This window comes from Nelumbo nucifera, chromosome 8, assembly GCF_055504915.1.
Source record: "Nelumbo nucifera cultivar China Antique chromosome 8, China Antique-T2T, whole genome shotgun sequence".
NCBI lineage: Eukaryota > Viridiplantae > Streptophyta > Magnoliopsida > Proteales > Nelumbonaceae > Nelumbo > Nelumbo nucifera.
This window is the reverse complement of record NC_142656.1, coordinates 34,070,613-34,097,858: the sequence shown is the minus strand read 5'-3', so window position 1 is coordinate 34,097,858 and position 27,246 is coordinate 34,070,613. Positions and strand designations below refer to the sequence as shown.

The following is a 27,246-nucleotide window of genomic DNA, read 5'->3' as shown; positions in this document are numbered from 1 at the left end:
TTAAATTCTCATTTGAATACGCTTTACATGTTGTGTTTATGTATTTTAATTTTAGGTAATAGGCTTTTTAAAACATTTATTTTAAAATTTAAGTTCATATTTTTTAGTAATATATGTTCAATACTTTTTGATCTTTTTGAATTTTTTGAATTTCTGACATTTTTTTTTATGTTTTAATTTTTTTTTTGTATTTTTGCGGTTTGCTTCTAAAAGGCGTGCACCTCACCTTGCGCCTTGCTTCAAAAAGGCACTCACCTTGCCTAGGTGCACTAAGAGTGCTTTTTATTTTGGTTGGTAGTCTTTATAAAGGCCTTGTTTGCACGTTTTTCTGCGTGGGCAGTTGTCTGTTTAGAAGCCCGGAAGCCCGCGTTTTCGTCTTTTCCTGTTTGGTTGGGGGAAGATCTAGCCGCTGAAAGACTGCGCCCCAAAAAGACACAAAGATCTTGATTCGAGCTTATTTCAGGAAGCTAGAAGTGGAGCTTCTCACATTTTTTCATCTCATCTTTGTGCGGAAAGATGCGCCTCCAACCAAACGGTCCATGGGCTGCCAAGATCTTTATGTAAAAGCTCATTTATGTCTTTTGGCTGTCAGATCTTCCAGAAGATCTTTCAAAAAAGACTTGTCAAACGACACCAAAATCATTTGAAGGTCCTTTCAGTTAGGCTAAAGCCCCAAATGAATGCATTTAGGATATGAATGCAATTGGGCTTGAGGTGCAAGGTGCAAACCTAGGGAGGCATGCCAAAGGCGTTGATGCCTCTTGAGGTTGAGGTGTATGCCTCAAATGCCTTTTGCATGAGGTGTATGTACTATAGGTATATGCCTCATGCACCTTATGCATGGTTCATATGGAAAGAAAGAAAGAAAGAAAGAAAGAAGAAAAAGAAGAAAGAAAGAAAGAAAGGAACGAGAAGGGAAGGGAAGGTAAGGAAAGGAAATGAAAAAGAAAGAAAAGGAAAGGGAAGGGAAGGGAAGGGAAGAGAAGGGAAAGAAAATCAGGGCTAGGAACACTGCATTTCAGCTAGTGTTATATATCTCATTCTTCTTAATAAAGGGCTTCTTTCATCATAAAAACAAGAAAAAAAGATGTAATTATGAAGTCAGGGCTAGGAACACTGCGTTTCAGCTGTTGTGATTATGAAATTTACCATGTATCTTCATGTCAATCAAATGTCAACAATTTAGTAATGGAGGTTATGCTGATTGTTATTTTCTTTGATTCAGGTTCTTGCTCTCAGTGGTTCTTACCATGGTGATACTTTGGGTGCTATGGAAGCACAGGCACCATCTTCATATACGGGTTTCCTTCAGCAACCATGGTATGAATTCATAGTTAATTTGGTACTTCGAATCCTTTTTAATGGTTGATTATTGAAAATTCTATCCTTTTGGTTTAAGTTCTAGTTTTTTTTAACCGTTTGATTGGTAACTGTTGTAAGAATGGGGCCTTGCCAAAGGCTATAGCCAGTAAACCGTGTGGATTCCATAATTTCACAGCAACAAACCTGCAAGTTCAATAAGCTATTTTGTGAATTTTGGGATCAAACCGATAAGAATCTGACAACATTTTTGGTTACCTTAGATAAATTGAAATACAATAGGATGAAAGAGTTATTAACACGTGTGATTGCGGGAAGGGAATGCTGTGACTGCAAAGAAAGGACATATGATATAGCGTGGAAAAGGGGATTTGACATGAAAACTTAGAGTGTGTGATCCCATAAATATTAATAATGGGGAAAAGACAAAAACCAATAAAGTAAAGATATGCAAGGGAGCACTACTTGTTCTCTTTGTCCACTTTTGGATGGAAGCTTTTCAGTTTGTAGTCTGAGGGGAGATTCTTGGGGTCTTCCTACTTACCATTCCAACTTTCAAACATAGACAGCCCAGCTCAGCCTGTTGTCTCACATCAAGAATCTCTGGTTCATTTTTTTATCTTCAAGAACAGTAGCAATGGTACGACAGTGGACTCAAGTAGCAGATGAACTGGTGGCGGAAGAACAATTGGCTAAGTACTTGTCTCACTTTACAGAAGTAGTCCAAGAAGGTGGTGGAGAATATGCTGATCTTGAAAATCTGGTCCACAAGGTGTCTGGATTAATGGATCAGCAAGATCGAGCTGAAGAAAAGCTAGATTTAATTCAACAACCAAAAGAGATGATGATATACTTTGACAACTGCAACAGGGGTAGTGTGTGGCAGTATCTCCTCCAATCTAGCCAGATTCAATCATCATGGAGTCGGCAAATTCTCAATTTAGCCAAACTTGTAGCGGTGGTCAATGGAACCCCGCCTCAGCCTTAGAACATCAGTTTTCCTTCACTAGCACAAAACCAAATCCAGCTGGAGGTATCTTATTGGTTATTGGTGGAAATTTTGGCAAATTGAGAGAGCAAGTTTATACTAGAAACCCTATTCAGTAACTATAGCACAAAAACCTTGCCCACAAGGGTACACAATGCCTCAGCAATGGTACTTGTATGATGGTCAGAGTGGCAGTGCGAGAGAGCATATCATCCAATTTGAAGATGTGTTAGGTTCCTATGCTTCCGAAAGAGATCTCTGAGAGTTTTGAAAGACCTTGACAGTATGATCCTATACCTGGTTCATGAATCTGGCCCTGAGGAGCATTAGATCCAGGGAAAAATTATTGGAGAAGTTCTTAAGCACATCATGTAGTGAAGGATGACAATGGAAGTTCTCCATGTTGCTTCTCAAAAACTGCAGATGATCTTGTAGAGTATGTCTTGAAATTTAAGCGGGCCATACAACATGTGTATGATGAATATGTCAAAGAAAAGGACTTTGTGGATGAATGTTTTCAAGGTATGCATCCAAGATGTAGATCAGTGTTGGAGAACCTAGAGATTCAAGATTTCACTAGACTGGGAATGCACAAAAAGGACAAGTCCATCAGGTGACCGGACTTGGACAGGTAGTGGCAAGGGGGTTCACCATCAGTTGCAAACAACAAGGAAAAAGAAGTGCATCACCCCTCCCACCTAGTGAAAGATTGAGCGACCACCACCACTGCATGTGTCTAACCCAAAACAAGACAGAAACAGACCTCATTGCTGTGAATATCATCAGGCTTCATTGTCTCCAGGAGGAGTAAAAAACAGTCTTTTTTATTTATTTCAGCATATATAAAGTGATTAGGGATAGAGAGAGATATGATTCAGCTCTCTTCTCCTCCCCTTTTCTTCCACTTTCTTCTTCTTTCTCCTGAACAGCTTCTTCTTCCTTCTTTCTTTATTTTTTCTTGTTTTACAATCAAGATATTGTTGGACTGGTTTTCTTTTGTTAAGAAATGTGGGAAGAATGGTAATGATGGATTTCCAAGGTAAAGCAAGAGACATATTAGGTGAGACTTTATTGGGTAAATGGCTTTGAAGATTGTCTTTAGAAGAGTGCAGGTTATGACATAAGGTTATAGTGAGCATTCATGGACTTGTAGGAACAGATTTCCCTTTGGAACATGGCTATGTGCCTCTATCTTAATTTTTATGTTGGAAGATTCGATGTTTTTGTTTATTTTTAATGATCGGCAGGGTTCAATATTTTATTATATTTTTATTGATTCAATTGGTGTTTTAAAAGGCATGGGAGGCATACGCCTGGAGGCGTGCCTCCAGGCGAGGCACTCCCAAAACGCCCTAAGGCGTATGCCAGAGGCGTTGACACCTCTGAGGCGTACGCCTCAGGTGCAAGAGGCATACGCCTCATGCAAAGAAAAAAGAAAAAAAAGGGAAGGAAAGGAAAGGAAAAGAAAAGAAAGGGAAGGGAAGGAAAAAGAAAGAGAAGAAAAAAAAGAGAAAAGGAAAGAAAAGGAAAGGGAAGAGAAGAAAAGATAAGGGGAAAGAAAGTGGTTTGCTCCCTGCCCCTTTGTCATGCCTCTAGGTAGTGGGACGCCTTGCACGCCTCCACATTTCAAAACATTGGATTCAATGTTTTATTACATTGTGTTTGGGATTACTGGTAGCCTTGGGTTCTTCTTTCTGATGCTTCTGCTTTATGTCCACTTCTTTATGGTCATAAAATCACTTTATCCATGATATCCTAGTGTACTGAAGTGCTGTTCAACCTTTTATAAATTATCCCTATGTTTTATTTTTATTTCATTAGGGTTTAAAACTCGGATCCTTGTTATGCATTTGACAGATAGATGGTAAGAAGGAAATGATTCAAAACATGCACTGCATTTTCTTTTTTAAATTTCATTCTCTTTTTAGGTATACAGGGAGGGGCCTTTTTCTAGATCCTCCTACAGTGTTTATCTGCAATGGGAGTTGGAATATTTCCCTACCTGAAGTGCTACAATCTAAAAGTCTGAAGCTTGAAAATATGAGTAAGTGAAGCACGTTCTCCTTGGCTTGTTGCTCTCATTTTTAACTTCTCTTTGGCTTGTCCTCTTCTGTGTTATCTGAAGCTGGCATTTTCTGCAGTCTTCAATTCATGTGAGGAACTCTTCAATGGGAGCAGGGAAAGTTCTGATCTCGCAAGGAGCTATTCAACATATATAACACAGCAACTGTGCCTATTTTTGGGATCGGAAGATCATATTGGAGCCTTGATTATAGAGCCAGGCAAGATGGTGCATTTTTTTTTTTTTCGCTGCTCATCATATTACATTTTTTCCATGACATTAGGAAATAAAAGCCTGTATTTTTATTGCCTTACAGAATTAAATTAATTTTTATCTAGGTTTTCTTTGTTCATTCTATACTGGACTTGGGCATGTATGAATATGAAATCTGTTTATAGCATCAAGAAGATGCACTTGTGCCATGTAGTGCAAGTGGGGATGGGGAGAAGACAGTTGAGAACCATTGTTTACTTCTTCTCATGACATTTTATTATACATAGGTTAAGTCACTTGGCTAATCACAATCACCAACTTATTACTGTATTTGACTGTAGTAATGGAAGAAAATGAACAGACTACACCTTGACTTGCAAGAATGCACTCCACAATTTGGAAGACCCCCCCCCCAAAAGGGGAAGAAAGTGAGTGAAATATAAGTATTGATAGCATCAGGTTTACTTTTGGCACGGGTTACCTTGTTTGCACTGAAAAGAAGCATTTTGATTGCACTAGCTGAGCAATAGTTCCTTCTTCCTATGACCTTATGCATATGCAACTTACAACTTATTGTTATTGCTATTTGACTGTCGGGTAATTAAAGAAAATGAAAAGACTGCACCTTTACTCGCATGAACACACCTTACAACTTGTAGCATCAGGTTGACTATTGGCATGGGTTATCTTGTTTACACTGGAAAAAAGCATGTTGATTACACTAACTGAGCAATCACCCCACTTCTTACAATCCTATGCATTTGCAACCTGTATGCACTCACAATCATGAACCAATTATTCACATCTAGATTGATAATTTGAGAGCTTGCTATACTGTGATTTATCCAGCTGTTAAGTCTATTTATTTATTTATTGTCAGTCATACATGCTGCTGGTGGAATGCATATGGTTGATCCACTTTTTCAGCGAATGCTTGTCAAAGAGTGTCGAAATCGGAAAATTCCTGTCATCTTTGATGAAGTTTTTACAGGTTTTTGGCGTCTTGGTGCTGAGGTGAGCTGCTGATATATGCTGTTACTTATGATTGCTATTCTTTCTTATTATATATTCTCTTGATTCACTGGGGTTATAGTTGTATAATTAATGGGCTTGGATTTTCATTCTCTAGTCTGCAGCAGAACTACTTGGTTGTACACCAGATATAGCCTGCTATGCAAAGCTTATGACTGGTGGGGTTATACCCTTGGCTGCCACCTTGGCGACAGAAGCTATCTTTGATGCATTTAAAGGAGATTCCAAGGTATATCCTTTTTTTGTCTTTGGCATTAGTATGACAATAACGGATCTGTTAGTATCTTTGATAGGTCATCCATCAAGTTTCAAGTGGATTTAAATTTTTGTAATCATCAGACTGCCAAATAGCTCATCTTAGGGCAGTTTCTTTGTCATGTACCAGTGTTTTAGAAGGCATGGGAGCCATACACCTGGAGAGTTTCCCCCAAAATGCGCTCAGGCATATGCCAGAGGTGTTGATACCTCTGAAGTGTATATTCAGGTGCAAGAGGCTTTGCCTCACATGCCTTTTGCATGAGGCATGGTACCGGAAGAGTTTTGACCAATTAAAGCACCCCCATGAATTTTGATGAATACCTCTGATTGGTCATCTCTTTTGATACCAGTTGATTGGCTATATGTTTTTCCACATTATGTCTTTCCGGTATCATAGTCAAACTCAAGAAAGTAGAGGAAAAGAAAGGGAAGGGAAAGAGAGAACTAAAGAAAAAGAAGAAAAAAAGAGAAAAGAGAAGGAAGGGATGGCTTACGCCTCCTCCTTCCTCCTCATCCCCTCCTCTTAAGCATCTTTGCGCTCGGGAGGTCTATACCTCTTACATTTTGAACAATGCCTCATGCCTTCAAGTGGTGGAATGCCTCGGCCTCCACATTTTAAAACATTGGTATGTACTTGCTTTTGGTAATATTGCTATATTATCTGATATTTCAGTTTCTAAAAAAAGTTTCTGATCATCATCATCATCATCGTCCAAGTCATCATCATTATCATCCCAAATTTTGGTAATATTGTTATATTCATCTACTTGCTTAATGAATCCTATTTTTCCATTGCATTTTGTTTAAATCCTATCCATTGTTAAATTATTTGTGCTTAAACCACTTTTTACTACTTCTACCCACATCCTTTTTGGTCTAGCCCTAGCCCTTTTAGCCCCTTCAATTTGCAACAAATCACTACCTACGAGTGTTGTTGATGGTCTTCTAAATGTGACCAAACCATCTAAGTCTACATTCTCTCATTTTATCACTTATTGTAGAGAATGCCTACCAATGAGGGGTAATTTGGTCCTCCCAAACAAATAACGACACATGGCCATTATCGACAACGTAGTGCTAAGTCAACAGGTTAGCTTGGAGCACCTCGCATAGACCGACCTCGACCTCGGCAAGGGCGAGCTAGCAGAGCCCTAAGGTTGTTGGCAACCTCACCAAGGAGTCAGTTGAGCTGAGGCGACCCACGAAGGTGAGCTCGTCTAACTGCACCCACACCCCGTTACCGAGGGTGCACCAATATCATGACCATTGGAGTAGCTCATCGTATCGTGCGCCACAATCTAAGCGAACGAACTATAACCGCTGCACAGATCTTGTAACTGACACATTAATACGCCTTGTATTGTGGAAACATCTCCGCTAGTAGCTCAGGAACGTTGCCAAAGCATCCTGAGCCCCTGATGACTATAAAAGGAGCCCATAATTCACTTGGGGAGGTACGCGCACTTATACTCTCAAGCTCTCTCACACTCTCAGAGAAATTCCCATTCACCTACTGACTTAAGCATCGAAGTGCCCTCTCCGGGTAAAAACTACCCGGGCACTCATCTTTCTTCCCTTGCAGCTTGCTTTAGCTCGGACATCCAGACATCAGCTCGGCCACATAGCTTGGCCACATAGCTCGGCATAGCCAGATTGACATCTAGTCAGAGTCTGAATCACGGTACACAAGGGAGCGTCCGGATTGCGTGACATCAATTGGCGCCGTTTGTGGGATCCACAACAAAAAGCAAAGTTCCCTTTTCTTACTTTCAGAAATTCAGCAATGGCATCCTCGAGCAATCCCCCTACCCACGACAACAACATCAATGGCCAAATCCCTACTGTTATCATTGGTCAGATTAATGTTCCCTTACACCCAACTGGGCGACTGGACAATGTGAACGCGCCTCACTCTACGGTTGAGCCCACAACAGCTCCCGTAGTGGTTGATGTGCACCAGTTCAACGATATAGTACGGTGCGTGCAAGGGATGACTGAGCAACTACAATCTTGGGAGAATAGGTTTGCCTTTATAGCAGGGGGCAACAACAACAACAACGATTTCCGCAGGTACCCCTTCAACAAGTACCTCAGAACAGTCAACAAGCACCTCGGAACAGTCAACAAGTGCCTCGGAACAGTCAGCAAGTACCTCGGGACAGTCAGCAAGTACCTCTTCAGTAGGTACTTATACAGAATGCTGGTTTGAACCAGACCGACCAGGAAGATCCGATCCCTCCGCGAGTTCGCAGCCAGATTCAAGTCCCCAATAGAGATGACAACCAAAACCGCTTTGATGACGCAGCCCATGATAATCAGCTCTCGGTGGAAAGCCGAGATGAGGTTCCCACCGGGATTGACGCCGCCAGTTTGACTGAAGGTGTTGAGAAGAGACACAAGAGGCGAACACACCGCACTAGGAAGAAAAGCCAGCTTGCCTTGGTAGGATGTGAAGTCCAGAAGGGAGGAGACAATGTAGCCATCCGTAGGATGGTTTGCCTCTCCGAACCACCTCGCCTAACTCGGGAAACTCTGTTGGCCCCTGAAATCCTTGAGGCCCCAAGGCCGAAGAACCTCAGGGCACCGACCCTTGAATCTTACAAAGGCAAGACAGATCCGGTCGAACACGCCAATAGCTTCTAGGCTCTCATGCTACTCCATGGAGAAAACGACGTAAGTATGTGCATAGCTTTTCTGACAACCTTAAAGGAAGAAGCTTGGCTCTGGTACTCCAGACTAGCCCCCAGTTCCATCAAGAACTAGGACCAGTTCGCCCAACTGTTCATCAATCAGTTCGCCACAAGCAAGAGGCACTCCAAGTCGGCGACCTGTTTACTGAATGTGATCCAAAAACCGAATGAGACGCTAAGGGACTATATTAGAAGAATTAACATGGAGCGCCTTTAGATCCCGGACTTGGAGCCCACCGTACAACTTATTGCAGCTAAGAATGGGGTACAACACCCCGAACTAAAGTGGTAGATTGAATTGCGCCCTCTAGCCACCATGGAAGAAGTTCTCGACATAGCACACCAGTTCATGAAAGCCGAGGAGGCAGTGGGTTCGAAGTCCGACCTGTTTGGAAAAAGAAAGTGAGCAGAGGAAGAAGTGAGTAGCAGTAAGACCAAGCGAAGAAGTCAATCCCCTAAGAGGAGCAAATCGCCGAAAGGCAGGCGTAGTAGCTCGCCGTGCAGGAGGAGCAAGTCACCAGCCAGAGGTTCAAACAAGCGGTCAACGACACCACCTGTGTACACCTGGACCTTCACCCCCCTGAACACTAAAAGGAAGGAGATTTTAATGCAGATCAAGTCAAATGGTTATGTGAAATGGCCACCCAAGATGAGGGGGGACCCTACTACTAGGAACCCAATTGTCACTTTTACAAGGATGTGGGTCACGATACGGAGCATTGCTAGAACCTGAAGAATGAGATAGAAGATCTCATTAAGAGAGGATACCTGAGACAATTCATCAAAGACGAGCGGCGACCTGAGGAAGGGACAAGTAGAGAAGAACCTTAGGCCAACAGGGAGTAGGAGCCAGCTCCCCGAAATCAGTAGCAACTAGAAACACAGGTTCGAGGGACCATAAACATGACTACTAGAGGTTCGATTATCGCTCTCTGCACTACTTCAGCAAGCAAGAATTCGGTCAGGGAGCTGGAACAGGAAGACAGTAACCCATCGAAGCGACCCCGAGAAGAAGTGATCTATTTCACTGAAGATGACATGCATGGGATCCTGGGATCCAGTACCCACATGATGATGCTCTAGTAGTCAAACTGCTGATCAACGATTTCAAGGTAAAGGGAATCCTGGTTGGCTCCGGCAGCTCGACTGACATTTTATTTTTGGAAGCTTTCAAGCGTATGGAGCTTGGTAAGACAGATTTACAGCCTATTGATGTCCCACTAGTAGGTTTCAGCGGTGAGGTAGTCCGCCCCGTTGGTAAGATAAGAGTGTCGGTCGAGGCGGGCTCGCCTCCTCACACTCTACGTTTCGAACATGACTTTCTAGTAGTTGCCACCTCATCTCCCTATAATGCAATACTGGGGCGACCTATCTTACACACTCTCCGAGTTGTCGTTTCAACGTACCACCTGGCATTAAAATTCCCTATAGAAACTGGAATAGGCGTGCTGCGTGGTGATCAGTTAGAATCACGAAAATGCTACGTAGCAGCCTTAAAAGCAAAAGGCAAGATAGCCACCGACATAGATTTGGAGCCACCTCTAGAGAATATTGAGGAGCGAGCTTGTCCAGCAGAAGAGATTGTTACGGTCCCTGTCTCCAAGACAGAACCTGGAAAAAACACTGCAAATTGGAGCTCGCCTGGCAGAGCCTATGCGCTCTGAACTAGTAAGTTTTCTATTAAATAATTTAGATGTATTTGCCTAGTCGGTTGCAGAAATGCCCGGCATAGACCATGAGCTCATAACTCATAGACTTAATGTTGACCTTACTTTAGACCCGTCCGACAGAGGAAGAGAAACCTCACGCCAGAAAGGTGGCAAATAGTAGATGAAGCGGTGGAAAAGCTGCTAACAGTGGACTTCGTTAAGGAAGTCCAGTACCCGAGCTGGATAGCGAATCCGGTTTTGGTAAAGAAGGCCAATGACAAGTGGTGTATGTGCGTAGATTATACAGACCTGAACTGAGCTTGCCCGAAAGACAGCTTTCCCCTACCCCGCATAGATCGCCTAGTGGACGCGACCTCAGGATATGAGCTCCTGAGCTTTATGGATGCCTATTCCGGCTATAATCAGATCCTGATGGACCCTGAAGACCAATAAAAGACAGGCTTTGTAATTGAGATGGGCCTGTATTGTTATAAGGTCATGTGTTGATTTTTATGGGAAAAGGGAAACTCATGAATTTTTTCATACAAGGAAAGAACCATTAAAAACTTGCTAGAGCTGATACACTTAAGGGTGGCCCATTGGTTGAAATCTTCGAAACTTTTCACAGATAGCTAACTCTGTGAGAAATTGGAAAGAGATAGCTAACTCTGCCCAGATTAAGAGGACTCCCAGCCACTCTTGGACCTCTCCACCCTTTGGATTCATAAAACTGAACTTTGATGGTAGTAGCATAAGGAATCTAGGGCCTTTCGGGATTGGGGGAGTGTTTAGGAATGAGAAAGGTATTATTCTTGCCATGTTTTCAGGCCCAATTGGAGAAGGTGACTCCCTTAGGGCTGAGATTTGTGCAGCTCTAGAAGGAACCCAAAGAGCAACAGAGTTGAACATCAGAAGATTGGTCATTGAAGGTGACTCGGAGGTGGTGGTTAGATGGCTAAAGGAAGACAACAATGGTATGTGGAGCTACAATAATGAAAAGAAAAAATTCAAATGGCTTACTAGGGGCATTGAGATGAAGTACAGTTAGGTGAAGAGAACTGCTAACTCAATTGCTGATGGGTTAGCCAAGCAGGGGGTGAATAGGGATTCTTTGTTTTGGGCTAATTTCTAATTCCCCTTTCATTGTAATGTGCTGGTGGGGAGTTAAGATGCTTTACCTCCCCCATCCCCATCCCTCTTGTAATTATAGTTTCATATCTTTAATAAAGCTTATTGTTATTAATCAAGAACAAACCTTTATGTATTTTTAAGAAAACAATCAGTTGTGATCTGAATCGGTTTGGAACAAGCAAGAACCAGAACTAACCCAATTATTAATTGGGACAAAATCACGGAACCTGAACCGATATAATTGGTTCGGTTTGATAAGGTGGAACCAACTTATTGATAGCCTAGCTTCAGGTGCTCTAACATTAGTTGTTGAACCCTCGTACATGTCCTTAATTTTTTCTATGTAACCATTTGGGACCCTTTCTTTTCTAAGACCCACCATATATCCCTCTATGAATTCTATCTTAAGTTTTTTTCTAGATCAATGAACACCATATGTAGATCTCTCTTTTTATCTCTAAATTCTATCAATTGTCTCGAAAGAATGATAGCTTCCATGGTTGATCTCCCTGGCATAAATCCAAATTGGTTCTCCGCAATACTTGTTTCATGTCATAATTTTTGCTTATTTATGTTAAGGTTTATCCTTTTTTTATGAAGAAGAGTTCTTAAATATATCTTGCATCAAATACCATTTCTAACAAATGCTCTCTTTAAATTCGTACTTTTTTTTTGTTTAAATTATCTTGTGTTTGTAATTAAGTTAGCATTTTCTATTGCTTGATGCTTTTCTTTGATTGAAAAAATAATCAAGGATTTATTGAAAGAGAAGAGCGGAAGAGAACACTATAAATACCGGCAATAAGAAAACAAAAGGAACTGGTGGCCAAGCCTTGGGAGATAACAAATCACCCTTCTCAAAGTTCTTGCATCCAGAGTGAAGCCTTTGAAATTCCTGGGATCAACCGACCCCCCTTCTACCACCCATGATCACTTGAGAGCCACCCCACAACTTTAACGAGTTTGAACATGGAGTACATCAAACTCTGTCCCTGGGTTGCCAAAATCACAGATTGATAGTATTACTGTACTAATACAACTCTGGCCTGAATCCTGATAAATGAAGGATGACCATACTTCCATGATCTCTTGAAATTCCACTGGTTCTAAATGATAATCATATTCCCTAGGGAGCTGCAATTGTTTCAACAGTTCTTTCCAAGTCTGTTGGTGGGGGAGAGGGCCTGCACAGTTATTTAGTGATAGACCAAAAAGCTTGCAATAGAATGCAGTCTCCAGTTGCACCTTTGTTTTGAAAATCAATGTAAAATTGTAAACCATCTAAAGCCCATCCCCTATCATAAATGGGCTGATTTGAGGGTGATAAGATAAAAAAAAAGTCATAATGGAATGAGTTCTATAACAAAGAACATAGTATTCCTTGCCTCCCAAGTATCATATAAAATAGCAAGGGATGTCAAAATGATTTTCCCTCCCTTACTGGATGGTGATAAATAGCCAAATACCTGTTCATGCCCAACTTTTTTGGTGTTAGAAAAACATATTATAATAAAAAAGAAAACTGTATAGCTTTAAAGCATTGACAACTTTTTTGGTGTTAGAAAAACCATATTATGGAAAAGACTTTGCATATCAGGCACCTATGGTACCCAAATACCTGTTCATGCCCAACTTTTTTGGTGTTAGAAATTAGAAAAACCATAATAGGAAAAAAAATTATATCTTTAAAGCATTGACAACTTTTTTGGTGTTAGAAAAACCATATTATGGAAAAGGAGTTTTGTCCATTTTTCCTGTATCTGCATCCATGACAGTACCCTTATCTGGGCATCATAGTCAGGCATAGACACCAATGAATGCTAATAGAGGCATATGCTCATAGAAAAATCACAGTAGTTAAAGAGGTGGTTAACTTACCTTACGCCAAGCACAAGGTGCATATGAACAGGGAAGCTTATTGTTCTTGCATTTCTTATGGAACACATTTTAGCAGCCGACCATCATGTACACTCTTCCAGCATAAAAGCCCTAATATTTGGTAGAACAGGGCTTTTCAAGTTCAGCTTGAAAGAAAATTCTGGGGGCATAAGCATGGACATCAATAATCTAGAAGAAAGGAGCAAGAAAATAATATTTGAAAATAGTTAGAAGATTTCCTTACCTCAGAAATTTCAGAAAATGCAATTAAAAAAAGTGCAAGTCACATAATCTGCCTGTTTTGAGTTGCATATTTATGCATGGTATGTAAGCATTCTATGTAAATGAGCATAGCTGGTTTACAATACTCTCTCTCTCTCTCACAGAAAGGAAATGATTATTTTCTCCTTTGTTTTGGTTTAGCTCATGGCTCTTCTGCATGGGCATTCTTACAGTGCACATGCAATGGGCTGCACAGCTGCTACGAAAGCCATAAGATGGTTTAAAGATCCCCAGACAAACTCAAATATCATTGCAAGAGGAAGGCGGCTTAGAGAGGTATGAATTATGCAGAAACTTTTGTTTCATATGTTGTTTTCATGTTGCTGGATGCTCTCCCAACACTAAACAATCAAGGCAAGAGGGCTTATATGTGAAGTTTGTCTTAGTCCCATCTCCTATGATTTATATTGTTTCAACAGAAGGAAAAAAATCTATCCAGAGTCGGACTACAAAGTCCGTTTTTTATTTCAAATAGAAGAATGAGGATTTAACTGTTGTTGACCATTAATTGCATTTTTGTTCACTAAAAATTATTTCTAGTTTGTTAACCATCATAAATTGAAGTTGCATTTTCATATATAATTCTACATTATATCTGGTTATGATGATACTATATCTTTTAAAGTTTTAATACTACAACCAGAGACATTTTCCTTCTATATTTCTTTATTGTAGAAACTATTAAATTTCTAATTCTTTATTATCATGCGTAAATTTTTTCTAATTTTCGAAGGAAAAATGTCAATCTGCTTTCAGTGGCATGAACAATTTGTTTCAACTTATTTTTTTGATGAATGAATTTGTTTCAACTTATTCTCATCAAACATTATCTATCAGGCTTAGAGTCATTGCTCATGAGCTTCCTCTATCTGTTTATGATGTATACTTGCAGTTATGGGATGCGAAGCTTGTACACCAGATATCATTACATCCAGCAGTGCAGAGGGTGGTGACATTAGGAACACTTTTTGCTCTAGAATTATGTGCAGAAGGCCATGATGCTGGGTACTATCTCATTAGCTTCTATTCCTTTCTGAGTTCAATTGTTGACACTCAGCGGTACACCCTGGTTGGCCCTGGGTTGAGCATTTGTTAAATCTTTAAGGGAAATTCTTCAAATTGGTTACCTAATTTACACCCCTATAACCACTGTCTTGAGTAAACATTTAATACATCCTCCTTGGTATGCAATTTTCCCCATTTACGGCTGCAAATGGTATCAGATTTTCCAGAATCAAATTTGTATTCAATCCATTTAAATCCCTATATAATTGTATTTGTTTCAGTTTAAATATTTATGCTTGTATATTCTTAAAATTTATATCCATTAGTGAAATTGGTTTGAATGTTGTGTTTATACTAAACTGTGATAGGTGATAGGTTCAAGTTTCACTATTCGCACAAGTAATTTTCATTCCATTTTGTTCATGAAATACAATATTAAAGCCATTTTTAGTTCATTTTATTAATAATTTATAATATTTTGATCATTTTCTAATTTAATCTATTTATACTATCAATAGGTGATTGCAATTTGAATTCAATTATAAACAAATCAAATTTGGATTTAGATCTACCTTATATCTGATTCTATTTGATCTTGTTAGCAGACCTTTTATCACTATATTCTGGCTCTTTGATGGACCATAAAATGTTATTCTTTTGAGTTTTTAATGACAGATGTTAGTTGACTTCAAAAATGTTTAACTATCACCACTTATTTTCATAGATGACCTAGTACTTGAGAACGGTACATATCGATGTTAGCTGGTTGGTATTTCTTGCAAACAAATCCATTTTCCTATTATATTCTTGTATCTTCGTTATCATCATCATAGAAGCCTTATTTTACTGGCTATGAGCTAGAAAATTGGGTTTAATTGTTTCTTCCAACAGAATTTTTCTGACTTTCATGGTGTATTACTTGTCCATAAATCTTAATTTCTGGATTTTATGCAGGTATGGATCATTGTATGCGAGCTCTCTTGTTCGGATGCTTCGTGAAGATGGTGTTTATTTGAGGCCTCTTGGTAATGTTATTTATCTAATGTGTGGTCCATGCACATCTCCTCAAATCTGTAGTCAGCTAATCAGCAAACTTCACAGGAGACTCAATGAATTCAGCCAAGCTAATGCATAAATATCGGTCTTGTAAGTTAGATACTGCGATAATGCTATTCAATGGCTATAAGCCTGTAACATGCAACTACAAACGTTCTGTCATGTACTTTTGATTCTATGGCACCTATTATTTATTTACCATAATTGATAATATATTCATGACAAAAAATGCAAGTCTTCAAGATATGACAGGCAGTCGGCTGGTCTATCCTGATCCGGCTCTTGGGCGCACCGTGCACCTGCATTGTGTTCAGGTTTAGGAGCAAATTTTATAGTGGTTCCTGGTAAACTATTTTTAAAGTGGGTCAAGCCAGGGATAATATTGAGGCCCATCTTGTCTGATATGTATCATATCGGTGTAGGTGATTCACCGATTTTTTACTTTAAGCTTGTATCGATATTTAGAACCTTGTTTGTCTGGAATTTGGACCTTGAGGCCCATTTATAATTGGTGTTTACAGCTGTCTTCAAGCTTATGGGGGTGGATTCGAGCTAAGCCGAGTTGAATAGCTAGTTATTTGCGCTCGAGTCAAAAGCTCATAAACTTGAGCTCGGCTTGGCTCGAGCTCATCTACAAGTTAAATGCTTTATAAAAGTAAAAAGTTATATATATAAATGTATTTTTATTTGACATTTACAAATTAATAATTATAATAATTAGTTATTATTATATATAAAAATAAAAATGCTATATGTATGTATGTTTGTATGTACGTATATATATATATATACAAGGTTTAAAATATCGATATGCTCGATACGCCAGTATGGGTGTATCGGGCGAATCGATACAGCTTTTGATGCCTTTTTTTTATTTTTTTTTGCAACTGGTTCAATGGGGCCGATTTAGGGCTCCACCCCCTGAACTGGCAAACCCTTAATACACCCACTATAGGGGCGTATCGAAGAGATCCTGAAACGATACGTATTGGCCAATACGAGCCAATACGTGTCGATACTTTGAACTTTGTATATATATGTAAAAACTTGATTAGGCACCTGAGCTTCACAAACCAAGTTATATTAGGCTCGATTAGCAAACGAACTCGTTGTCACCCCTATTTATAACTTTGGCGGCTGCTTGTATGGAATTTGGATCTAGGGACTCAACCTTGAAAATAACACCTAGGCCTGTTGAAGGGGTGCTTAGATATTTTATTCTGTTTTTCTTCAAGGCTTTAGTCGTTTTTTTTTTAATAAACATAGGATTTAATTAAAAGCAGACAAAGTCACCAGAGTCCAACCAGCTGGGTAAGTTCTCCCGGTACCAAAAAATTCCCGAATGTTAAGCCTCTTGGGTCAGCCTTTGAGTATAAGTTAGAGTTCTATTTTTAAAGCTAATATTTACATACAAAAAATTTAAAGAGTTTCTTTATGGTCTCCAGGTAATAAGATAAGAGTTATCAAATTTAAAGAGTTTTTGCATCAGTTTCAACAAAAAGGTTGGAACAATCGATTGACTTCACAAAAAATAAATTTTCTTGCACCGCCATGCATTCAGCTCAAGGTTTAAAGTATCGGAAATGCTATGCGTATCGGAAAGGCAAATTTAAGAGGCGTATCGGGATATGCCTTGGATATGTATGGATATGGACGAAAAATTAAGATATGCATGGAAACACATAAAAATGCTATAAATACTCTAATAAATCATAAATAAACATCAATATCACTAAATATAAGACATAAATAAGCTATTTATGCATAAAAATAACACATTTTAGTGGGTTTTATGAAAAAACATATTATAATCAATAAACAGGAAGTTGGGAATAGAAACATACTATCTAATTATGGACATAATAGATCAAGTAATTATTTTGCATATTTTATTCTAATTTTCTAAAAACTAAATAATTATTTATTTTTATTCAAATAATTATTTTGTATGTTTTATTTTAAAAATTAAATTAAAATTAAGAAAAGTAAATATGTAACAAAAAATTGAATGGATTTATGGACATAATAGATGAAATAATTATTATGCATATTTTATTCTAAAAATTAAAAAAAAATAAATATCAATGTTTTAAAACACAAAGGCATTCCACTACCTAGAGGCGTGAAAGATACGACCTTAATACGATGAATAGATACGGCATATTCAATTTGATACCATGTACCGTACCGAAAACTTGCTGGAACGATACGTATCGGTTGATACAAGCCGATATGTGACGAAATTTTAAACCTTGATTCAGCTTTGCTGCGAACAACATTAAGCTTGTTACCAATAGCACAAAAAAAAATTACGGTTGTTATCTAGAACTATCAGGCCAAAGCACCATCACAATTTATAATGGTTTTAAAGTCATTGTTTTGATCTTGCCTAAGGCCAGTTATAATGGTTTTAAAGTACCAAGCAAATGCACACCAGGATAACACTTGATTTAGGAGGATTTTGTTATTAAATTTTTGACCAAGGAAAGAGAGCCTCCTAGAAAGTTGATAGACCTTGAGGGAAAATTAGGGACCAAGGACTGGCAAATAAAACAGCTTGAGCAAGGGGACACCAAAGTAATAAGTGCAGAGGAGTTTCGTCCTCATGTTACGATACTGGGCAAATGGCATTGTCCAAAATTCTTCTGTTCACAAGGTCAGATTTGCAAAGGACAAAGCCTTCGATGGTCTCCATATGAACAACTTGATTTTCGGAGGATATTTGAGTTTCCAAGAAAGTTTTATCCATTTGACACTGTTTTCTTGAGAGGCCCGTATCCATGTTTTCCCAAAGGGAATTATAGATTTGCTTGGAAGAGAATTCCCCATTTTTGGATCCTGTGTAGATGAATTTATCTTTTTGGTCTGAAGGAATTGGAATACTGAGGACCTGATCTTCCAACTCTGATAGAATGGCTTGAATCATCCTTTGTTCCACCCTAGGGGGTCATGATGGATTAGATCTTTAATCCTTGATGTAGGCACTTTAGGCAGGCCTCTGGCGCGTTGACATGTGGCTAAGGGCAGAGCCAATCAGCGTGTTAGGCAGGGCGGAGGTCAGCGCCCAGCGTGGGACCAATGGCGCGACCACATGCGGCGGGCTCAGACCGCATCCTGACCGCATCCTGACCATCCACATCTGTCTGCCTTCAAGCGATCTCAAGTATAAATAGGGCATGACTCCCCCAAGGTAAGGGATCTAAGACTGAGTCGAGACTCTCATTTCTCCAAACTCTCTTTCTCTCTAGCTTTCTAGGGACCTCGTCCGCCCTATTTTCTACGCCCTGACTAACTTGACCGTCGGAGTCCCCACCTCGGGTTATCACCCGAGGCCTCTGACATTCCCTTCCTCGCAGGTACTCGGCCTCATCCGACCTCGGCTGACATTGGGCAAACATCACCAATCCTCAGCTACAATGCACTTTGAGCTCCTCTAGCCCTCAGCCTCAGTGCCCCTTGAATCCATCTACCAGCCAGCCTATCCAGGAAGCAAAACAAATTAACTGTATTGTGGGAACGACTGCTAAGCCTTCCTCCCAGCACTACAACTCAGCTTCCAGCGAAATGGCTAGAAACAAGAGAACTAAACAGAACTTGGTCACCAGGGACCAACTCCAGACAGTCCTCGACTGGCTTGACAACCTCACGTAGAGGTTGAACGAGGTGGGGCGACCAGTAGGAGGTTGCCCGCAAGGTGGCCACCCTGTTGGAAACCTAGGGCATCGCAATAGACACCCTTCGTGGGCTACACCAGCAAAGCGCCTTGTCAGACCTTACCAGGCCAACCCCTTGACGTCTGGCGGAAGTGGCCGAAGTGTGAGTCAGCCGCTGAGAACCCTCCAACCTCTCGTCTGAAAGGAGAATGAATTGATACGGTCTTGCGACCAACGCCGAAGCCAAGGACACCGTCGCCAACAAGAAACGCCACCTCCACCTCGCACCTCGGACCTTTGAGACTACCTCGATGATCGACGGGCCAAAAGGGACCGAGATGCAACTGGCCCGTCTCACTGCTAAGGATACTAGGACGAAGCCAAGGTACCCGTCGGCCAGCAGATCGTCGACCTATAGGCACAGCTCGGCGCGATGAAGGATGAAATTCGACAAGTCAAGGAGAGCCGAGGTGACACCTTGGCAAATTAGTATCCCTCCACCAGGATGGATGCCTTCACCGCCACCATCACCTTGGAACCTCTTCTGCATCATTTCAAAGCTCCCATACTGGAGACTTACGATGGTACCTCGGATCCAGACGAACACCTGGAGAGATTCTAGCACTCAAGCTCCTGTACAGGTATTCTAACGCATTGATGTGCCGAGCTTTCCAGGCGACCTTCAAGGGGGCAGCTCGGCGCTGGTTCCCTGGGCTCCTGTCTTGCTCCATCAGCTTTTGGGACTAGTTTGCCAACCCTTTCCTTGCTCACTTCATCAGCGGCCAACGATGTCATAAGGCCATCATCGCATTCATGGCCATTCGACAACGACACGACGAGAGCCTACGGTCCTACATCGACCACTTCAAGAAAGAAGAACTCGAGGTTCGCGACCTCAACCCCATGGTCTCCATGCATGCAGCAACCCAAGGCCTCCTCCTCGGGTCGACCCTTAAGTGCTTTGTTGCCAAGATACCACCTAGAACAAAGGCGGAATTTTTGAAAAAGGAACAGAAGTACATCGCTGTCGAGGAAGCCTCGGCCGACAAGTACAGAGGTGGAGAGGCCGACCACGACCATGGTGACCACCAACATGAAGACAGTCGCGGCGGTGACAACAACAGGAAGTTGCCGGCCTCATCCTACGACCAGTACATGCCGCTCAACTCTACCTGAGCACACATCCTCATGCAAGTATGAGGGGAGGAGTATATAAAGTGGCCTCGAAAGAGAAAGAGGAGCCCCAAGAGGGATGACCCAACAAAATACTACACGTTTCACTGCGCGTCAGCCACGACATCAAAGACTGTTACGATCTCCAGGACGAGATTGAGTCCCTCATCCGCCGTGGATATCTGAAGCAGTACATTGACACCGACCTCATCACCTCAGCCCAGCAGCAACAGTTGTAATCAGTCACTCATCAGCAACACCTTGGCCTCGGGCGTGACCGCAGGCCGGACCATGTAACCACAAGAACTCGGCCTCGGCCGACCATGTAAACATTTTGTAATAAAGCAAGTTTCTCTTACCTCACCTCAAACCCTCAGCATATACGTTCTCGTCTCGACCGAGCGACCTTCCGTAGCATACAACCTTTGCCAAGGTTACACGCTCGGACTGGACCTCGATCCAAGGCACACGACCCTGGGAGGTCATATGCCAAGTTGCCAGGTCCCTCACCTCAGTCAATTGGCTGGTCGCGGCATACAACCTTCACCAAGGTTACACGCCCGGACCGAACGTCAACCCAAGGCATACGACCCTCCGGAGGCCACACGCCCTCAAACAATCGACTGGCTGTGGCATACAACCTTCACTAAGGTTACACGCTTGAACCGGATGTTGGCGCAAGGCATATGGCCCGCTAGAGGTCACACACCTGCTCACCCCTTTTGACAGGGAGTCTAACAGACCTTGGTCGCAGCTGACGGGCTGGCCCTTGGTTTTGGCCTCGGCCTCAGAGAGACCCTCTAAGCGAGCAATTCCTCATCCAGGCTCGAGAGCTGGCATCGGCCCTCCACTTGACACAATTTATGGTAGAACAAACATGCTGAAGGGAATGCCACCTCACTAAGACCAGGGTGGTATGCGGTGCTGGCCGAGCTCCACGCAGCCTCAGCCGCGCATGGATTCACGCGCCTTGTCCCCCATGGGAAGGGCAGCCAGGAGAGCTATGGTGTGCACCTTCCCTTCCTTCTCGCTAAGGAAAAGGGCCTCGTGTTTTCGGCGACGAAGCTCGACCTCGACCTTACCCACCTGGGTGCCTGAGCAGATGGGTTATTGAATAATGGAATCTGGAACTTGCAACCTCTTAGAAGGGGGCACTGACCCCTACACAGAAAAAAACGCAACTGCGAAGGCACAAGACTCCTCCCTGGCAAACAGACCCTCAGACAGTATTGTGCTATCCTTCTTCAAAGGGGAGGGCAATAGGGGCAAAGTAATTTCCATTAGACTCAATCCAAGGAAAATCCCAAACTTGCGTGAGAAGATTTTGAAGGTCTGAGAACAATTTTTTGTAAAATATTTTACAAGACTCTACTATAGTTTTCCGGACTCTAGAAGTTGAGAGAGGGGCTTTCCTTGTGAAGGACTACTTCCCTTTAAGGTATTTGCCTGCTATGACTTTGACCCCGAAAGCATATGGCTTTGTGACAAATCTCTAGTTCATTTTTGTAATGAGGGCCTTATTCCTGAATGTTAGACTGCCTAGTCCTGGACCACCTTTATCTTTTGGAGCATACAATTTGTTCGTGGATGCCACTTTAAGTGTTTATCATTTTCATATGTATTTGGTAAACCTTCTATTTATTAATTAAACGTTTGTACTTGATTTGTCTTCAAAACCGAGAAAAGTAATAATGTCAATCGTTTATGACAAGTAGGCATGCACATAAATGAATCTTCCCTCAACGGTAGGTGTGCACATAAATCAAATCCATAGGATTTACTTCTTCTCCTTTTTCCAAAAGAGAGGGATTCCTAGATATTTGCTATATGGACTTAGGAGGGAGAATTTTAGTTGTCTTCTAATCATCCTAGCACGTTTAGTTGGTGTGTTGCAGCTGAAAAAGATACCAGATTTTTGGAAGTTAACCTAAAGTCTTGACATTTCTTGGAAGTGTTCTAGGAGGTCCTTAAAGTCAGTAACCTCTTCTCTATTTGCTTTCCCGAGGAGGACATCATCAGCAAACAATAGGTGAGAAATTGGAGGAGAGTCTTTTCCTAGCTTGATTCCTTTAACTTTACATTCCATATTCGTTTGTGTTACAATTTCATTTGTATTGGAATTAGGGGTGATCATGGGATGGGTTAGGTCAGGCTTATAGGCTTTCTGGGCCTAATGACTTTCGGCCCATTATATCTAATGATAAAAATTTAATTATTTGGATTTTTTAAATTAAATAAAATAATATATAATACATGAAAAAAATATTACTTAAACCCAAGCCAGGTTGGATTTGGTTAGGTTTTGGAACTATAACACAAAAAATAAGGCATAAGTTTCATTTAATTCCTAGCTTGGTTTGGCTTGGCTTATTTATCCTTTTATGGTTAAAGTTAAAGGCCTTCATTGAGCTTTCTCAAGTATGGCAATGGTCTTTATTCTCATGTATTGGCACGTGTTGACTGTATTAACACATTTATATGTATAAAGTTTTATATTTTATATAAAATAATAAATGCTTAATATAATATAAAATATAGTTGCATATATATTATATACAAAATATATAATATATAAGATATGAAGTGTATGTAATTTATTAAATATAATACATAATATACTACTATAACATAGAAATATTATGTATATTATATATTAATATTTAAAAAATATATTATATTATATTGCAGGCTCGACTTAAAATGTTTGACCTAAGCTTGGGCTGGAATTTTTTGGGCATAATGCAGGCACTGGTCACCTACTGCCTGCACACAAAAAACTCGGGCCCAGGTCGGGTTTTCAGGTCAAACCAAGAATGATAACTCCTAATTGAAGCAAATGTATGGGAATGTGTATGCATTGAGACTTGGTAATGTTGGTATACTCTTGTTTCACTGTGTACCAAGGCTCAATTTATTGGAAACGCAAAGAGCATTTAAAAAGCAATTTTAAGATATTAGTGGGATGGGGAATGTGAATAGCAAAGTAATTAAAATATGTATTTTAGTGGTTTATGGGGAATGTAAAATACCACGATATGCTTAGGAAACATCGGAAAATAGTAAAGTAATTAAAATATGTATTCACGGCTTAACAAATTAATCTAAATAAAATACAAAAACCTCCTCTGAAGTTTCTAATAATCATAAAAACCTTTCCTATGGTTTTACTTTAGCAAAAACCTTCTTTCTATTTTAAAAAAATCAACAACAACCTCCCTTCCGTCAATGATCAAGAAAGAAAACGTTAAACCTATGATAATTTTTTTTCAAAATGCCTATTTTACCCCATTAGGAGTTATTGTACACCTATTTTGACTAAAATACCCTTTGCCCCCCCTTATTATTGTAGTTTCATCTTTGTGCAATCTGAAGATGAGCATGGGTGAAGAACGAACGATGAAGAATTATTAGAATATTTAACTTCCCAGAATATTCTGTACATCTTCTGGCGATGATTCTTCACCGGATGATGATCGTGCTTCATCCTGTTGGTTGATGATTCTTCATCGGACGACGACTGTCCTTCATCCTGTTGGTCGATTTCTTCAGTGGAGCGATTGACGGCATTCGGTTTCGATTTTTTGATGGCTAGGCAGAATGTATCTGGGAAGATGCATACCAGTGCTGCAGAGATGTGGAGAAAAATGAAGCCCGCGACCTACGGAAATGGTGCAAATGTTGGTAATACCAATACCAACCTTTTCCCATTACTTTTGAGTTTTGGGGAAGGAATCGGCATGAACTTGGGACCTGATTTGGAAGAAGGAACAATTTCATACTGTGTCTACTTCTTGCATCGAAAGAGCTTTTAACGATTCATTGACTTGGCCCAAACCATCCAAACACTTCACTGCAACTTTTGTGCCATTTCCGGGAGTCCCTTCAAAAACCGATCCAAATCCTCCTTCTCCAAGCTTCTTACAAAAATCCTCTTTTGCATCTTTGAGATCTTGATAAGAGAATCTCCTGGGCATTCCTAGTACTTGATGTAAATCATCCTCCTCATATTTCTCCTCATCATTTTTCTTCCTATAAAGAGTAATTAAGATGCAAACTACAATAAAAACAAAAAACAGAGCTGCAAGACTGGACCCTAATATTATTGCAGTTTGGCTTGTTTTCTTTTCAAGAAGAAGGGATGGGGTAGGAGAAACATCTGGTATCTGCACCTTAATGAATGCAGACGTATTATACTTACATTTGTTCTTATCATTGTTCACCAATGAAAAAGGTTTGGTTGGCAAAAAGCAACTACCTGCGGAAGCATTGGTATGGTACAGAAACAAAGCAGCCTTACAAGAATAGTTATTCAAGCATGCCTGCCTACAATTCTCCAAACTCGTTTCAGTTGTGTTTGCATCCCCGGCGAAAAAGGTGAAGTAAGTTACATCTTTTAAGTCTTGAAATTGTGATTTTCAGAAGCTTCATAAGAAAATGGAGTAATTTCGAAGCAGCCGAGATCCGACTGCCAATCACTTAGTTGCCTAAAATAGCTATCGTTGTTACCAGTTCCTCCAGGACAACTACACTGCTCAGTTGAGCCAATACCATAATTCCTACAAACAGTTGGGTAGCTGCACTCTCCATCAGATAAATCTTTTGTCAGAAGATCGCCCACTTCCGTCCACCCTGAGGTCGAGTTCCACTCGTAAACTCTCAGATGCCCATCTGACCCGAATTTAATGTACTGCATCGAGGTTGCTGGTTTCACAGGAATTGTATCATCAAGTTGGCGTGGCTCGGCGAACAATATGTAGAGAGAAAGATTTCCATTCAGGAATCTAACATAGCTCGGTCCTGCATTTAGAGCAAGAGCAAACAAACCATTACTAGGACACCTGTAGACCAGTTCAAAGAGCAAACAAACCATTACTAGGACACCTGTAGACTAGTTCGAAGAGCAAACAAACCAGACGGCTCCATTGCTAGTAACGAAAAGTGATAGGACACCCGTAGACCAGTTCGAAGATGAGATGCTGGCTGTGAGCCTCTACCCTTCTACTACTAGACGGCTCCATTGTTTCCGTCGAAGAGCACGAGATTTCCTGTATCCTTCATGTTTAAGCCCATGACAGAGTTGCCGGTGGATGGTTTCCATCATTGTTCCCGTCAGTTTTTGAAGGGTAAAATAGGCTTTTTGAAAAAAATTATCATGGGTTTAACGTTTTCTGTCTTATCATTGACGGAAGGGAGGTTTTTGTTGATTTTTTTGAAAATAAAAGGGAGGTTTTTGCTAAAGTAAAACTATAGGAGAAGTTTTTATGATTGCTAGAAGCTTCAAGGGAGATTTTTATGATTGTCAAAAACTTCAGGGGAGGTTTTTGTATTTTACCCTATTATTAATAAGAGAGTAACTAATTTTAATAATCAATTATCACAGAAGTTATAAACTTCAAAGACTTTTTTTGGTAAACTGTAAAAGCCTAGGTAAAATGGGTAGTGGAGATAGGGAGTTTAGATCTTCTGACCACAACACATTGCTGGTCACATTCATCTAGCTACACATTGGGAACATCTCTCATATCATTTATAGTGGATATTCTTGTTATGAGGCTGGATGAATGTGGCCAACAATGTGTTGTGGTCAGCAGATCTGGATTGGAGATATGTAGTCAGTAGTGGTAAAAATCTCTTATTTCTAATGAATTAACAACTAGTTGAGGGATGGCTCAGTTGGTATGTTAGCTGATTCACTCCAGCATATTCGATTCACACAACTACTGAATTTGGGGAGGGGTTATCACCAAATGCCTAAAAAAATGAATTAACAAAGTTTCACAACTTGGCAGATGAAAATACTTAAGTATTTTTTTTTTTTTTGGGGGGGGGTGTGTAAAGTTAAACAATAAAAACAAATAAGAGTAGACAATTTTTTTATATTCTATTTTTTTTAAATAATTAATAAAAATTTATGTTTTATATTCTATTTCTAATATTTTTTACAATATGAAAATAACAATAATTAATTTCAGCTAAATTAACAGTCTAGTCTCTAACAAATAACAATAGCTTAATATTCAATAATTGTTCAAAAATTATAGTGAAAATACATAATTACTGAAAATAAATTTATAACAAAAATACAGTAAATAAATATTAAAAATATATTAAATTAATCAATAAATAGTGTAATCTCCAATAATAGCTTATTTCTAACAAATATTAATCAATAAATTATAATGAAAATAAATTTATAAAAAAATACAATAAATTCAATAAGTAAAATAAATTAAATTTCAAAAGTTAAACAATAATAGTTTAATCTCCAATAATTATCAAAAATAAATTTATCATACAAATATAACAAATAATTACTAAAAGTACAATAAATATTAAATTTAGTATACATAAATATATAATAGATATAGACAAAGATTTTAAAATTATTAATAATAAATATTAGTTTTTTGAAAATTATTTTTGGAATTATTAATTATTAAAAGTGAAATAATGTTTTTATTATTAGCATAATAATATTTGTAATTATTATTCAATTTTTAATATCTATTAAAAATATTTTTTTTGAAAGTTATTACATATTTTTGTTATTTGGAAGCTTCAATACCTCCAAATTATTTAATCTATTTTTCATTATCTTAATAATATTTAAAAGTTTTTATATTATTTATATTTTATATTCTTATTATTAAATATTATAATTAATTTTTTTGTATTTAATAAATATTTTAAATTCATTAAATGACAAACCAGTAACTTAGGGGGCTCTAACTCAACCGTAATTTTAGAAGAGATTTTGTGCCCCAATGGCCCAACTATATCAAAAGAAAGGCCCAAAGGCAAACTAGTAACTCCGGGAGCTCCGGCTAGATAGTAATTCCAAAAGAATATTCTGTGT

The 27,246-nt window shown here is 39.7% G+C and overlaps 1 protein-coding gene and 1 pseudogene across 2 annotated transcripts in view; one reads left to right on the top strand and one right to left on the bottom strand.

The window, feature by feature from the left end:
- Positions 1 to 16,071, top strand: part of BIO1 (adenosylmethionine-8-amino-7-oxononanoate transaminase) — a 39,103-nt gene extending 23,032 nt beyond the window's left edge. For both annotated transcript variants that reach the window (XM_088893446.1, XM_010267160.3), the window contains 8 exons: positions 1,226 to 1,320; positions 4,237 to 4,352; positions 4,450 to 4,590; positions 5,464 to 5,597; positions 5,713 to 5,844; positions 13,645 to 13,779; positions 14,396 to 14,508; positions 15,463 to 16,071. In XM_088893446.1, coding sequence (XP_088749572.1) covers positions 1,226 to 1,320; positions 4,237 to 4,352; positions 4,450 to 4,590; positions 5,464 to 5,597; positions 5,713 to 5,844; positions 13,645 to 13,779; positions 14,396 to 14,508; positions 15,463 to 15,643 — 1,047 coding nt within the window. In that variant the 3' untranslated portion in view covers positions 15,644 to 16,071. The remainder of the gene's footprint in view (positions 1 to 1,225; positions 1,321 to 4,236; positions 4,353 to 4,449; positions 4,591 to 5,463; positions 5,598 to 5,712; positions 5,845 to 13,644; positions 13,780 to 14,395; positions 14,509 to 15,462) is intronic.
- A 7,359-nt stretch (positions 16,072 to 23,430) lies between these two features.
- LOC104603185 (G-type lectin S-receptor-like serine/threonine-protein kinase SD2-5) lies at positions 23,431 to 25,475 on the bottom strand (annotated as a pseudogene).
- Positions 25,476 to 27,246: the final 1,771 nt, after the last annotated feature.